General features: G+C 45.7%; 1 protein-coding gene across 1 annotated transcript in view; it reads right to left on the bottom strand.

Moving 5' to 3' along the window:
• Nucleotides 1-14454, bottom strand: part of ASB2 (ankyrin repeat and SOCS box containing 2) — a 75813-nt gene that overhangs the window by 52426 nt on the left and 8933 nt on the right. The window contains exon 2 of the mRNA XM_033953400.1: nucleotides 12158-12450. Within this exon, the coding sequence (XP_033809291.1) occupies nucleotides 12158-12435 (278 nt within the window). The 5' untranslated portion in view covers nucleotides 12436-12450. The remainder of the gene's footprint in view (nucleotides 1-12157; nucleotides 12451-14454) is intronic.

The raw sequence follows: 14454 nt of genomic DNA, 5'->3' as shown, positions 1-14454 counted from the left end.
AAATACAGCACAAGGTAACTTCACATGGACTTAGCTGTGCAGGAAATGTGAATCTCCTCATACACCCACCATATAGTGCAAAAATGTGCAAAGGTCTGTTTTTTTCTTTCGATCACTACATAGCCTAATGCCACACAAGCAGCGCTGTTACAAACATATTCTGTAGGTCAATGCTTAGGATAACAAAGTTTTTTTCCTTCCTTGGACCAGAAGGAGATACTGATAAACCACTGGAAGAGATCCCAACACAACACCCAAAGACCCACTCAGTGTGTGAACCAGTTGAGTGGAGTGGACTAACTGGGGGGTGGAAATGGGCCCGGAGTTTGCTCAGCAGAATTTCCCAGACCTCCTCTTCCTCTCAACACATTGACACGCTGCCACCACCACCACTAGAAACACCTCACTGGGTAGGCCAGCTATGCTATAAACTTTATAAAACACATTATTATATTTTCTTATAAAGCACATATTTTAACTGAACTCTCTGACATCCTCAGCCTTTCCATTCACAAAAATAGAAGGAAGAAAAGTTCCCATTTCCTGCTGTTTCATGTCCCCAGCCTATACAATATTTTTTTTCTGCAGACCCTTCAAAAGTCTGACCAAATCCTCGTTTCACTTGCATTATAAAGTACTGAGGATGCCATCTCTCCCCAATCCCAGGTCCTAAAGTCTAAGACAGTAGCGCAAACTAATGCTGCCAGATTCAGGAAAAAAAATTTCGATTCGATTCAGCCTATTGAATTGGTTTTTCAATTCAATTTTCTTGCCCAGTTGGGTGATTTTTTTCAAAACTCCTGGTGGGTTTTATAGCTTTTTCACCCCCTTTGGCTTCTCCTAACCACACTGGCGCTGTGGTGTAAATAAAATAAAGAAACAAAAAGAACTTTTCCTCTCTCTGTTAAATCCTAGCTCACGTTTGCAGTCCAACACCAGCTCTGGCAGGATACACATTTCAAATCTGACATATTATAATCACAAAACAGAAAATAAAATTAATTTTTCTACCTTTTGTTGTCTGGTTATATTTCAAATCTTGTTGGTCCAAGGCTCTGGTTTTCTTCTGATAACTTGCTTGCCAGGGTCTCCTTCTTTCTGCGTGCTAACCATCCATCTGCCAACTCTGTCCTCCCTTTCCATTTCCCTTCCCTCCCCAGGAAGTCTGGTATCTTTCCTTTTTTCATCTCCCTCCACAGATCCACCTTTTCTTAACTACCCTTTCATCCGGCATCTCTCCCTCCTTCCCCACCACCCCAGAGTCCACCATCTCTCCCTTTCTTTTCCCAATTACCCTCCTATCCAGTATCTCTATCCCTCCTCCACACCATCACTTGTGTCCAATTTCTCTCCCTTTCAGTTCCTTCCCTCCCTAAATCCCATGGTCCATCATTTCTCTCCCTCTCCTCTATTTTCAGACCCATTATTTCTTCATCCCCCCCCCCAAAGTTTGGCATATGCACGTCTCTTTGAACACCCCCTTCCCTCCGTGTACTTCTAAACCAGGGTCCCCCCCAAAGGCCTGTCCCCCCTTAAAGGTCTGCCTGTCCCCCCTTGAAGGCCTGTCCCACCCCCTTGTAGGCCTGTCCCTCCCCCTTGTAGGCCTGTCCCCCCACCTTGAAGACCTGCCTGCCTGTCCCCCCCTTGAAGGCCTGTCCCCCCCCTTGAAGGTCTGCACCCTCCCCCGAAGGCCTGCCCCCCCTTGAAGGCCTGTCCCACCCCCTTGTAGGCCTGTCCCCCCCTTGAAGGCCTGCCTGCCTGTCCCCCCCTTGAAGGCCTGCCTGCCTGTCCCCCCCTTGAAGGCCTGCCTGCCTGTCCCCCCCCTTGAAGGCCTGTCCCCCCCTTAAAGGCCTGTCTCCCCCTTGAAGGCCTGCACCCCCCCTGAAGGCCTGCACCCCCCCCTGAAGGCCTGTCCCACCCCCTTGTAGGCCTGCCCACCCCCTTGTAGACCTGTCCCCCCTTGTAGACCAGTCCCCCCTTGAAGGTCTGCACCCCCCCCCCCGAAGGCCTGTCACCCCCCTTGAAGGCCTGCCTGCCTGTCACCCCCCTCCCCCTTGAATGCCTGCCTGCCTGCCCACCCGCCCCACCCCGAAGGACCGCTCGCCCCCCTGGCCTCCCCGCACCACCTATGAAGCAACACTACCTATGCTCCCGGCCTTGCCGTTCAGTCCCCACCACCACCACCACCACCCCCGAAGGACCGCTCGCCCCACTGACCTTCCTGCACCACCTATGAAGCAGCCGCAGCAGGATCGCGACGTCAGCTATCCCTGCGCTGCTTAGGTGCTGCTTCCTGCGCCACGTTCCCACCCCTCCTCTGACGTCAGAGGAGGGGCGGGACCGCGGCGCAGGAAACAGCGCCCAAGCAGCTCAGGGATAGCTGACCTCGCGATCCTGCTGCTTGCTGCTTCACAGGTGGTGCAGGAAGGTCAGTGGGGCGAGCGGTCCTTCGGGGGTGTGGGGGGACTGAATGGCAAGGCCGGGAGCACCCCTTCAGGGCTGGCACCCGGGGCGGACCGCCCCTCTCGCCCCCCCCTTGGTACGCCACTGTGTGTTAACCTAAGATTATTTAATTACTGCCTCCGTTTCGGAAACCAGGCCGGATGAAAAGTTTTCGGCGTGGTTTCCTGAGCTCGGCTCTGATCAAAGGCTCCCGGTGTAGGAAGGAACCGAACGAGCCCCAATTGGTTGGAAATCCGGGGTAGTTTGTAAAGGTGCTGAGAAAAAAAAAATTCAGACAGTCCTTCTCAGACCCATGGAGAATATATGCTGTGCGAGCGTCAGAGATCACGGATTTTTATATTTCTTGAAGCCCGAGAGTTATTGCAGTCAGTCCGTGGGGGAATAGGAGGAAATGATGAATCGACTCGTATCAGAGAAAGTGGTGTAACTGGCAGGACTCACTAAATCGAAAGTGAATCGAATCTGACAGCACTACTGACTAGGATTGGTTACAAGTTTGAAATGGGCACGTTTCCAGCAGGGTTATACAAGGCTGGAAAGGGGAGCATTTACCGTGAGCTGCTAAGGCTAGAGAGGAACAATACAGATTGAATTCCCACTAAACCAGAAAGGAAAGGTCCGTGGTTCCCAATAGAGAAAGACACAGGGGACAAATTTGTCCCCCCTCCCTCCAGGAACTCAATTTCCCCATCCCGTCCACATGCGTTTTGTCCCTGCCCCATTACTGTAAGCTCAGCCTTAACTGCACAAGCTCCAAACACTTATGATTTTAATGTGTTTGAGTCCTGTGCAGATGAGGACAGAGCTGGCAGGAATGGGAAAATGAGTTCCCACAGGACAGGGAAAAATTTGGCCCCTTGTCATTCTCTAGTTCCCCAAAACCTTTAACAGGCTAAGATACAAGTCCAAGCAATTCCCAACTGGGACTATAAGAGAGAATTAGAGGAATCTCAAGCGCTCACAGCTAAAAGCTCAATGTATCTTGAGAGCTGATAACCATAGGGTGAGCAATCATTGATCCTTTTAGATTCTCCCATAATATAATTATTTATCAAAACACTCTGTGTATTTTTTTATATTTTTCGCAAAAAAGTTTTTTATATATATATATACATCTTCTTCTTATAATTTAATTGTTGGTACTTTTAAATTTCTCTATATAAATCTTAAAGAAGGGGAGGAGAAAAAGGTGGAAAATTTTGGCAGGGGAAGATCTGAGAAGTTCAAGTGTCAAAGAGTGATAACGTCAGTTTTTCCTGATGAAGCTCTTGTAAAATCAACCAGAGCGAAACGGAGATCTTCCGTAGCTATCATGTCACTACGCTATTAAGTTAAGTTCTTTAAGATTTATATAGAGAAATTTAAAAGTACCAACAATTAAATTATAAGAAGAAGATGTATATATATATATAAAAAACTTTTTTGCGAAAAATATTTAAAAAATACACAGAGTGTTTTGATAAATAATTATATTATGGGAGAATCTAAAAGGATCAATGATTGCTCACCCTATGGTTATCAGCTCTCAAGATACATTGAGCTTTTAGCTGTGAGCGCTTGAGATTCCTCTAATTCTCTCTTATAGTCCCAGTTGGGAATTGCTTGGACTTGTATCTTAGCCTGTTAAAGGTTTTGGTGTGTTTCACATATTTTTTTGAGGTTATTTAATTCTCTAGTTCCCAACAAGTCAGGTTTTCAGGATATTCACAATGAATATTCATGAGGGAGATTTGCATGCATTGCCTCCACTGTATGCACATCTCTCATTGAGTATTCATTATGGATATCCTTATTACTGGTAAGCCCCCCCGGCTAGGCTTGGTGGGAACTGATTTAGGAAATATAGGTTAATCTGGGATATATGCTGTCACTGTCCCCTAAACCCAAAACATACAGCTCAGTTTCTGCCTTCATATGTTCCACTATGTAGCCTTTTCAGCCTAGTTTGGCTATACAGTACCGGTAAATATTCTTAGATGTACAATTATGTATTAAAAAATAACTGCTCTCACTCTTTACCACTATCAGGTTGGATCTCAGTAATCTGAGAGCATTTTAAACATTTCAAATAAGTAATATTTTAATGGGGGCGAATGTGAACGATTCCTTCAGAAAATGTTTTCCCAGATATTTATAGATCTCAACCTGAGTTTACAGGGTTAGGACAGAATTAATGCATAGGCACGTGTCTAGGGCTCAAAGTCAGGAGGACTCCAAATCTCCTACCAAAGAGTGGTAAATTTCTGACAGACGTGGGCTACTTGGGGTCAGGAGAGGGTCCCTAAGCAGTGGTTGTAATTAAGGGAGGCCAGTGACTGATAGAACGTTTAGACGGAAATATAATTTTTAGCAACATGCCAGTGGTCTGTATCCCTAGCCATGGCTATGCATTATTGTCCTATTTCCATCTGTATGTCTCTTTCCAGATCCCCTGACTCCAAATCTTTGGTTACAGCCTACCTATTCTTCCTTACCTTTACATTTTACAGAGACTCCCCACCAATCCTTCCTTAGTCACTACTAAGGCTGACTTAATCTATGGACCATGTGAGGCTCTGGCCCAGGGCGCCGGCACTCAAGGGTGTCAAATTCCTGAACCTATGATGTAATTGGCCTATAAGTTAAGTTTGGCTTCTCACTTTGAGCAACAGCGGTCTGCAGTCCCAAATCTTGACTCCCAACATACAGGCAGGAGGCAGATACAGGATGCAGCTTCAGTTCTTCCCTTTTTCCCTCCATTAATGCTTTCTTTGGTGATGTGCCTGACATTCCACCTCCCCCCTTGCAGCTGTTGGTCTGTGAGGCTGCTGGGGCATCCCCCCCCCCCAGCTGGAGTTAGCCTCTGATAGATGCACAAAGCACCTTGGAATGGCCCCCCTCCACCTCTGTCACCCCCCTCCCAGAAGACATGCCAGTTGGCCCCAAGATGGGGGCAGGGGTGGGACATGTTGAGGGGCAACAAAGCAAAAGTTGGTCCAGGGTACCACAACCTCTTGAGCCAGCCTTGTTTGCTACTCTCCCAAACCCTATACTACCCTCACTGATGTTTCTAGAGCAGCCCAAAGAAGCTACAAGGGCTAGTCCTCCTGAGTATGGTAAAAGGTTGTGGCTTGTGAGTACAATGATTAAAATAGTGTGTTCTCACAGGCTGCATCCTGCTTCTGGATTTTATGCAGGAGGCAGGAGCTGTAAGCATAAGAATTACAATACTGGGACAGACCAAAGGTCCAACAAGCTCCATGTCCTGTTTCCAACAGTGGCCAACCCAGGTCCCAAGTCCCTAGCTTTTACTTTTTAGTTCAAAACTCTGCTTTTTTAGCAAAGTTCATTTAGGCAATAGTGTAGCCTTTAGAGTCTCGGGGTTTTTATATAAAAAGTGTTTGAGTCTAGATTAATATTCTAGGATGCATTTCAGAGCATAATATCAGATTAGGGCACAGATACTGTAACAGTTAAGAACATAAGTATTGCCTCTGCCGGGTCAGACCAGGGGTCCATCGTGCCCAGCAGCCTGCTCCCACGGCAGCCCTCCCGGTCCTTGACCTGTAAGTTCCCACCACTTGAATTGTTTATGCCCTAATCCTGAAGTACCCTGTATAGTACCCCTCTATCTATACCCTGTAATCCCTTTCTCCTTCAAGAAGTCATCCAGGCCCTTTTTGAAACCCATTATTGTACTCTGTCCTATCACCTCTCCTGGAAGCACATTCCAGGTATCCACCACCCTCTGAGTGAAGAAGTACTTCCTAGCATTCGTCTTAACTCAGGGGATGGTGGAGGAGGGAGCCGGCAAGATGGTAAACACCCAGGGGCAGCAGAGGAAAACACTGCATCGCCCTCAACCGGGGCCACACAAAATCCTTCACGGGGCCGCAGGTTGGACACCTCTGCTTTATATGATGTCATTAGTCATGAGCAAGGTGTCGGCATATGCAGTTTCTGCCTGCCGCATGCTCTGGAACAGACAATGGGTGAGCAATTCAGCCTTCAAAACTACCTTAAACAGACTGCCCTTCAGAGGGCAGATGCTATTTGGTAAGGGCCTCAACGACCTTATGGCCAGTGTGGCAGATTGCCGCCACTACAAATCTACCCAATAGCAGACCTCGCTGACCTGCTGGAATAGTGTCCTGCAAACTTTGTTGAACCACTGCACACTAAACGTAGTGGCCGTGGCTTGAGGCATTCGGAAGTGCGCAGATGTCACCGTGATGACCTCACGGTGACATTTGCACATGTGTGAAAACCCTCCAGATGGACCCTAAGCTGCCAGTGGGGGGTGCCAGCAGGGAAGAGGGCCGGAAAGGAGAAGAGGCGCTGGCTGATTGCGTACAGCACATGCCTCTCCTGCCCAGTGTGTTGTGGCACACCTGAAACCTCAGGAGGCCCAGTAGTGTGCCGCGGCACAAAGTTTGCAATACACTGCTCTGGGGAAGCAAAGTCAATTTTCATCCCTCATAATGTTCCCACCAATTTTTATGCAGGTTCCTCTATTCGGAGATCTTATCTGGGGTCCAGACAATGGTTTGGCAACTCTAGACGCAGGCAACCCTCAGGATCTCATGTCAGGACAACAACCTCCAAGAAATCACAATAACTCTAGGTCGGTTGCTATGCTCCTGCACATTGGTGGGAGATTGTCTGCATTCTGGAGGGAATGGGAGCAAATTTTCTTGGACCGTTGGGTTCTAGATCTTATTTGAGAGGATCACAAGATTAAATGTTATTGCCTTCCTTCAGATCTGTTTGACTCTCCAGATGGATGGACGGACAGAAAAAGTAGCTAGAGTGATGGTGCAAAGGCTATTGGACATTCAAGTTATAGAACCAGTTCTCAAAGAAGAATCGGGCTTTGGCAACCGAAGCACTAAACGCTGCCTCCACATGCGCCCCCACATCCAACAGTAATGCTGAGATAAAGTATTCTTGGAAGACCAAGTAGCCGCATGACAAAACTCCTCCAAGGAAAAACCTGTGGACTATGTCCAAGTAGCCGCCATTGCTCTGGCTGAATGGTCATGAACTTCTTCCGCCAACTAAGTGTAAAGAATGTCCTCCTGGACCCTTCGAGCGATGGAGGCTTTGGACGCTGCCATACGTTTGTCGCATCCCTTGAAAAAGAGCTGATCTAAATGACTAAAAGTAGTTAGAAACCTACAGATTGCGGAGAATGCTACGCACTTTTAAAAAATGCAGTGATGAAAAGCTCGCCTCCCCATTCCTTCTCTCAGGAAGAAGGAAGGAAAAGTAAGAGCGGCATAAAAGAAAGGATGACACTACCTTAGAAAGAAATTGTGGTACTGTCCGAACTGACACCCCAGAATTTGTAAATCAGAAATAAGAATCCCCGCTGTACAAGGCCTGCAACTCAGAAAACCTTCAAGCTGAAGCCATGGCCACAAGAAACACTGTGTTCAACGTCACAGCCTTTTAGAGTTTCAAAAGACAAGGTTGAAACGAAGCCTTCTGTAAACTGCAAAGAAGTTCCTTAAGACTGTACTCTGGACAGGGCTTCTTAAGAAGTGTACAAATATACTGTACTCCTTTTAGCAACTGAACTACATGAAGCTGAGAAGGAAAAGCCTCCAAACGGAAGCATAAGCCACAGGTGAAGATGTCTGTATCGCTTGGAGAAGAGAAGAAATAACCTGCTTCACATAAACCTTACACATCAGCCATGACTTTTCAAAAGCTAGGTCGTAATTCCAAAATAGGACAAATATCCATGTTGATCGAACCCTAGGTGAGTAAATCTGGAGATACCAGAAATCTCAACATGTGAAAGCAAGCCGAAGTTCCCAGTGGAGTCACCACCATAGATCCTAGAACCTGTACAGAATCCCATACTCTTGTTCTTAGTGACTGAAGAAGGCAAACCTGAGACTGTAACTGTCGCCCCAGTCTCTGGGAAGAAACACATTCCTCTCCTACGTGAACAACATCCCCTGATATTCTAATAATTAGTACAGGAGAAAAGAGCTTCCACGAGATGGATCTCAGAACTGTAGGCTCTTTCCTACAGAGAGCCCTTCCTAAGGATCTCGGAGGCTGGGATTTCTCTGCACACAGTACCTTCTTTCCTACCGAAGGTTGTGTCTGCCTTTCATGTCAACCAAGAGGTCTGTTTACCTGCTTTTTATCCTACTGGTTCGACCAAGCAAGATGTGATATTGCAGCAGCTGGCTGTGTGAAGAATTTTACTCCACTACTTGGAAAGGACAAATGAGTTTTGCCTTTCGACCATCTTTTTGTTCTAACCAGTCAGTCCCAATGAGGCAGACCAGCTTCCAAGGCCAGATGCATTTGCATGGCAATTTTGTTGGTGTACAGTGGCAAGCAGCCACCTATTTCCTTCAAAGCTCATTTGACCAAAAGTGTGGTATCTTCATGGGTGGAGTCCCGGGCAATTCCACGTGAAGAGATCTGGTCCACTCTCCATATCTTTAAAGCCCGCCCTGTGCATTCTGCAATTTGCCTGCTTTCTACCTTGGACAACTCTATGGTCCAGAACTGGAGTAGTTCTCCTGTCAGTATGATTAACTTGTTATTGAGCTTTGGAGTTCTTTGAGTTAGTGCTAGCTGCACACAGCAGGTTGGTTCATTGATACACTTATGTTGCAAGTTCATGCTAATAATTGTTCTTTTTCATGAGTTATACAGGAGAACAGATGTATATTCTTTCTGGGGAGCTGTACTCTACTAGTGAATGAGGAGGAGCTGAAAGATATGATTGACACCCTTCTGCAAGTGGTTTGCAAGCATGGATTAATATGAGACCATAAGAAGTGCCATCTCCGGAATAGACCCTAGGTCCATCAAGTCCGGCGATCTGCACACGCGGAGGCCCCGCCAGGTGTACCCTGGCATAGTTTTAGTCCCCATATCACTCCAAGCTTCTCCTAAGGAGATGTGCATCTAGCTTACCCTTACCTATGTCACCTTATGCCACTCATAAGGAGATGTACATCTAACTTACCCTTAAATCCTAGAACGGTGGATTCCGCACTTACCTCTTCTGGGAGAGCATTCCAGGTATCCACCACTCGTTGCGTGAAGCCAAACTTCCTGATATATGTCCTGAACTTGTCCCCCCTTAGCTTCAGTCCATGTCCTCTTGTCTGTGTCACATTGGACATTGTAAATAATTTTTTTTTCCTTCTCTATTTTGTCGATTCCTTTCAGTATTTTGAAAGTCTCGATCATATCCCCTCGCAGTCTCTTCTCAAGGGAGAACAATCCCAGTTTCTTAAGTCGTTCCTTGTATTCCAAGTTCTCCATGCCCTTTATTAGCTTCGTTGCTCATCTCTGCACCCTCTCGAGTATTTTTATATCCTTCTTTAGGTATGGATACCAATGTTGGACGCAGTATTCCAAGTGTGGTCTGACCATCGTTCTATAAAGCGGCAGTATTACTTTCTCCGATCTGCTCTTGATTTCCTTCTTTATCATGCCTAGCATTCTATTCGCGTTCTTTTGCTGCCGCTGCGCATTGCGCCGACGGCTTCAGGGTCCTATCGATTAATACGCCCAGGTCTCTTTCCTGTTCGGTTTTTCCCAGAGTTGCACCTAACATACTATACTTGTGTTCCTTATTTTTTCTGTCTAAGTGCATCGCTTTGCATTTTTCCACATTAAACTTCATCTGCCATTTATCTGCTCAATTTTCCAATCGGCTCAAATCACTCTGGATTTCCTCACTGTCCTTCTGTGATTTGATTGCCCGGCATAGCTTTGTGTCATCTGCAAACTTGATGATCTCACTGGATGTTCCATCCTCCAGGTCATTTATGAAGATATTAAATAAGATGGGCTCAAGTACTGAGCCCTGGGGCACACCGCTAGTCACAGTCTCCCAATCTGAGAATTTCCCATTTATGCCCACTCTCTGCCTTCTGTTCTCCAGCCATTTACCTATCCACCTTAGTATGTCTCCTTCTATTCCATGGCCTTGTAGTTTCCTGAGGAGTCTTACATGTGGAACCTTGTCGAACGCTTTCTGAAAATCCAAGTATATAATATCCACTGGTTCTCCATTATCAATTTGTCTGTTCACTGTCTCAAAAAATTGAAGTAGGTTCGTCAAACATGACTTCCCTTTCCTGAATCCATGTTGGCTGGCTCTCATCAGGTCGTGTGTGTCTAAGTGCCGGGCTATGCTATCCTTGATCAGCGCCTCAACCATCTTCCCAGGGACCGACATGAGACTTAACAGGTCTTTAGTTGCCCGGTACTCCTCTTGATCCTTTTTTAAATATCAGCGTGATGTTCGCTATCTTCCAGTCATCCGGTATCTGTCCTGTTTTGATTGACAGGTTGGCAAGTTTTTGCAATAGTTCTCCGATTTCCACTTTTAGCTCTTTCAAGACTCTTGGATGAATTCCGTCCAGTCCAGGAGATTTGTCACTTTTGAGTTTGTCGATCTGGTGGTAAATCTAGTCCAAGTCCACTTCTACTGTTGTAAGGATGTCCTCTGTTACTCCTTTGAACACTTTTACTGCTTCTGGAATTGTTGCAGTGTCTTCCTTGTAAAGACAGACGCAAAGAAGGAATTTAGTCTGTCTGCGATTTGTTTGTCTTCCTTGATGTACCCTTTCCTTCCCTGGTCATCCAGCGGTCCCACTGCCTCTCTTGTGGGTTTTCTCCCTTTCACATACCTGAAGAAGGGCTTGAGGTTTTTGGCCTCCTGCGCTATTTCTCCTCGTAGTCCTTTTTGGCATCCCTCACCGCCCTGTGACACTTCTTCTGATCATCCTTGTGTTTGTTCCAAGTTTCGGTTGTTTTCGTGTGTTTCAATGCTTTGAAGGAGTCCTTCTTTTCTTTTATGGCTTCCTTAACCTCTTTAGTAAGCCATGCCGGCTCTCTTTTGCCTTTGGTTTTCTTTGCTTTGGACATCCGCAGAATGTAGAGGCTTTGTGCTTTCGTGATAGTATTTTTCAGAAGGGACCATGCCTGTTCTACCGTTTTGACTTTGCCCATTTTTTTCTTGATCCGTTGCTTCACAATGGTTCTCGTGCTATCGTATCTTCCCCTTTTAAAGTTTAAAGTCGTGGTTGACGTTTTAGTATCTTTCCCCTTTCCGACATCGAGTTTGAAGTTGATCCTGTTGTGATCACTCGTCCCCAGCGGGACTGTGACTTCTACTTCCTTGATCGCCTAATGTGTGGATTTTGGATATATTAACAGAAACAAGATTATGCAGGTAAGAACCTAATCTTTCAATATTCACGCAAACTGTTTGCACAGCAAAATCTGCGCAGGACTTTTACCATATTTGACATAAAATCTAAATATCAGTTAGCTCCTGAAGCAATTAGTAGAAAATGCTGAGCAAGTCTGGGATTTTTTTTCTTTAAAATTCACTTAGTTGTGGGCCCAGGAAACTTGGCCCAAATTTCAAAGCCTGGTTGCTCCTGGGCAAGGGGAAGCTAGGGGCTCTGCAGAGGCAGTACTTACAGCCCCCTCTCCTCTTCTCCCAGGGAGTCCCAATCATTGCTGAAATTCAGGATTTGTCCAGTAGGCAAGGACTGTTGTGATAGCCTAAGTGGAAAAGATTAAAAATGGAAGAAAATGCCACACCTTTGTGAGTGGGGAGTTATGACCTTGTGATATTAAACTGAACTCAAAAGCCCAAATGCAGAATTAAAACTCAGGACCAAAAATCCATGATTACATACTCATGTTGCAGCCTGCTCACCTGCTCTTGGGGTTAGGCTGGCACTGGGAGTTCTGGACCCAAGTAGACGAATGAGATGCTCTGTTGGGTCGACTGACTGTGGCAGCCTCTGCACTTGCTGCTACGACCATCTTCTGATGGCCCTGCGCTGCTGCTGTTTGGCCCGAAGAGGTGTCCATCAGACTCTGTTCTATAGCCATCTGGATCAGTTCCTCCTCACTCATGCTGCTGTACAAACTGTACTCTTCAGAGCCCAGTGTACTAGTCTGGGGCCTTGAGGCTGAAATTTCTGTAGCCATTCCAAATTCCAATCACTACAGGACAAGAAAACACAAAACAAAATTAAGCAACAGAAAACATCTTTTCTGAAAATTAATTCCACAACCTTTTTCTTTTTTTTTTCTTCTAAGTATTCTCTTTAAAATAAAAATTTGTCTGTTTTTTTCCAAATTATCTGGCATTCTTAAGAGAGCTATTGCATCTGGGCTATAGAGGTTCTGCTCTTTCCCACACTGTCTCCTATAGACAGGTTGAAAGCTCACATTAATTTTGATATTTAACACTGCAGAATGCATTTCCTGAAACATTAGGAATGTGCATTCATTAGCATGAATTTTAGTATGAACATAAGAATAGCCATCCTGGGCCAGACAAAGGTCCGTCTAGCCCAGTATCCTGCTTCCAACAGTGACCAATCCAGGACACAAATACCTGGCAAAATCCCCCAAAGCAGCAAAATTTCATTTAGCACGGTATCTTGCATCTTTTTTTTTTTTTTGTACCTATTTAATTACACCGGTACTTTTGCAGCCAAACCAGATCCGTGTACCATGACCATTGCAGCCAGTCTGGAGCAACCAGGATTACTAACTCCAGGTGTGTCGCTATTCTTTGAATGATCTTGCTTATTATCAGCCATGGAGGAAACAGCAGCCCTGTTCCCAGCCAGGGTTGTATGAAAGCGTCCATGCCTACTGTTATTTATCATTTCTATAGCGCTGAAAGGCATACATGGTGCTGTACATTTAACATTCAATAGACTTCCTGCTCGGAAGAGCTTACAATCTAATTTGGACAGACAGGACATCTTAGGGTTGGGGAGTTTCTAGCAGAAGGAATGATACAATACACACATCCCAACAGCTTTCCTTAACATAAACTCTCTAAATGATATCCCCCCCCCCCAACATACTATCAAAAATCATCTGGCACAGAGACACCCACCTCCTAGCTCTCACACAAACTCCATCTCTTTTTCAACATCTCTATACAACCCCTTTATAGCCCTCTCTTACACCCTCATGCACTTACTGTGATTATCTCCAGGGTCTAAGACTCTCTTGATTGGCCTGGGTACCTAAGGCCCCTCTCATAGGAGGAACTTAAGGTATCCAGGCCAATCAGGGCCTTAGGTCCCTCCCCAGTGCATCCCAGGATGCACCGGGAAGGGGAAGGCCCACCATTTTGAAGAGGCGAGCCTGCTGGCAAGAGGAGGTGGGCACCTGGGTATCCCCCCAAAAAAAACAGTACAAAAATTAAGATTAGTGCAAAACACTGCAGTTTGCTTGATCTTCGGACTGAGAAAAAAAGACCACATTAGCCCCTATTACAAAAAATTGCACTGGCTACCAGTGGAGGCGTGAATACTGTTCAAATTTGCTTGTATCTGCTTCAAACAAGTCTGGGGCCTAGCACCTTCCTACCTGCAAACACACTTCACTCTACACAACCCCACACAAACAACCAGAAACAAAAACATCTTTGCATACCCGAAGATCACAGGCTGCAAATACAAATCCTTCCTAGACAGAACCTTCATATTCTAAGCAAACAGACAGAGCAATCCTGGCTGGGAAATCACATAAATAAAGCCAGACAGACCTACAACACATTCCGAAAATCAATTAAAACTGTTCTATTTGGCAAATTCCTTGCTTAATCAGATCACCTCTCTCAAGTATTTTTTTTTTTTAATTATTTTTTTTTCTCCCCCTTATAACCTCATTGTATTATGTAACATCTTTCTTTTCTCATGTATTTTTCCCCCATGCTTCTCCAATTCATGATGTAACTTCATTCTTCTTGCATTTTGTAATTCGCTGATTGTCCAACTTCTTTCTATGTGAACCACCTAGAAGTCAGTTTGACTATGGCGGTTTAGAAAAATAAAGTTATTATGATTATCTCCCTTGCTGGCTTCTACAATAAGGTACAGGGGAGGGGCTATGGGGTTCTGAGCTGCCCCCCCCCCCAGACCCCTAAGGCTGTCTTGTTGGTGGGAGGGGAGATATTCATGTAGGGTGAAGAGGCATGTGGGG

This window comes from Geotrypetes seraphini, chromosome 7 (genome assembly GCF_902459505.1).
Source record: "Geotrypetes seraphini chromosome 7, aGeoSer1.1, whole genome shotgun sequence".
Classification (NCBI taxonomy): domain Eukaryota; kingdom Metazoa; phylum Chordata; class Amphibia; order Gymnophiona; family Dermophiidae; genus Geotrypetes; species Geotrypetes seraphini.
This window is presented reverse-complemented; position numbering and strand designations above follow the sequence as displayed.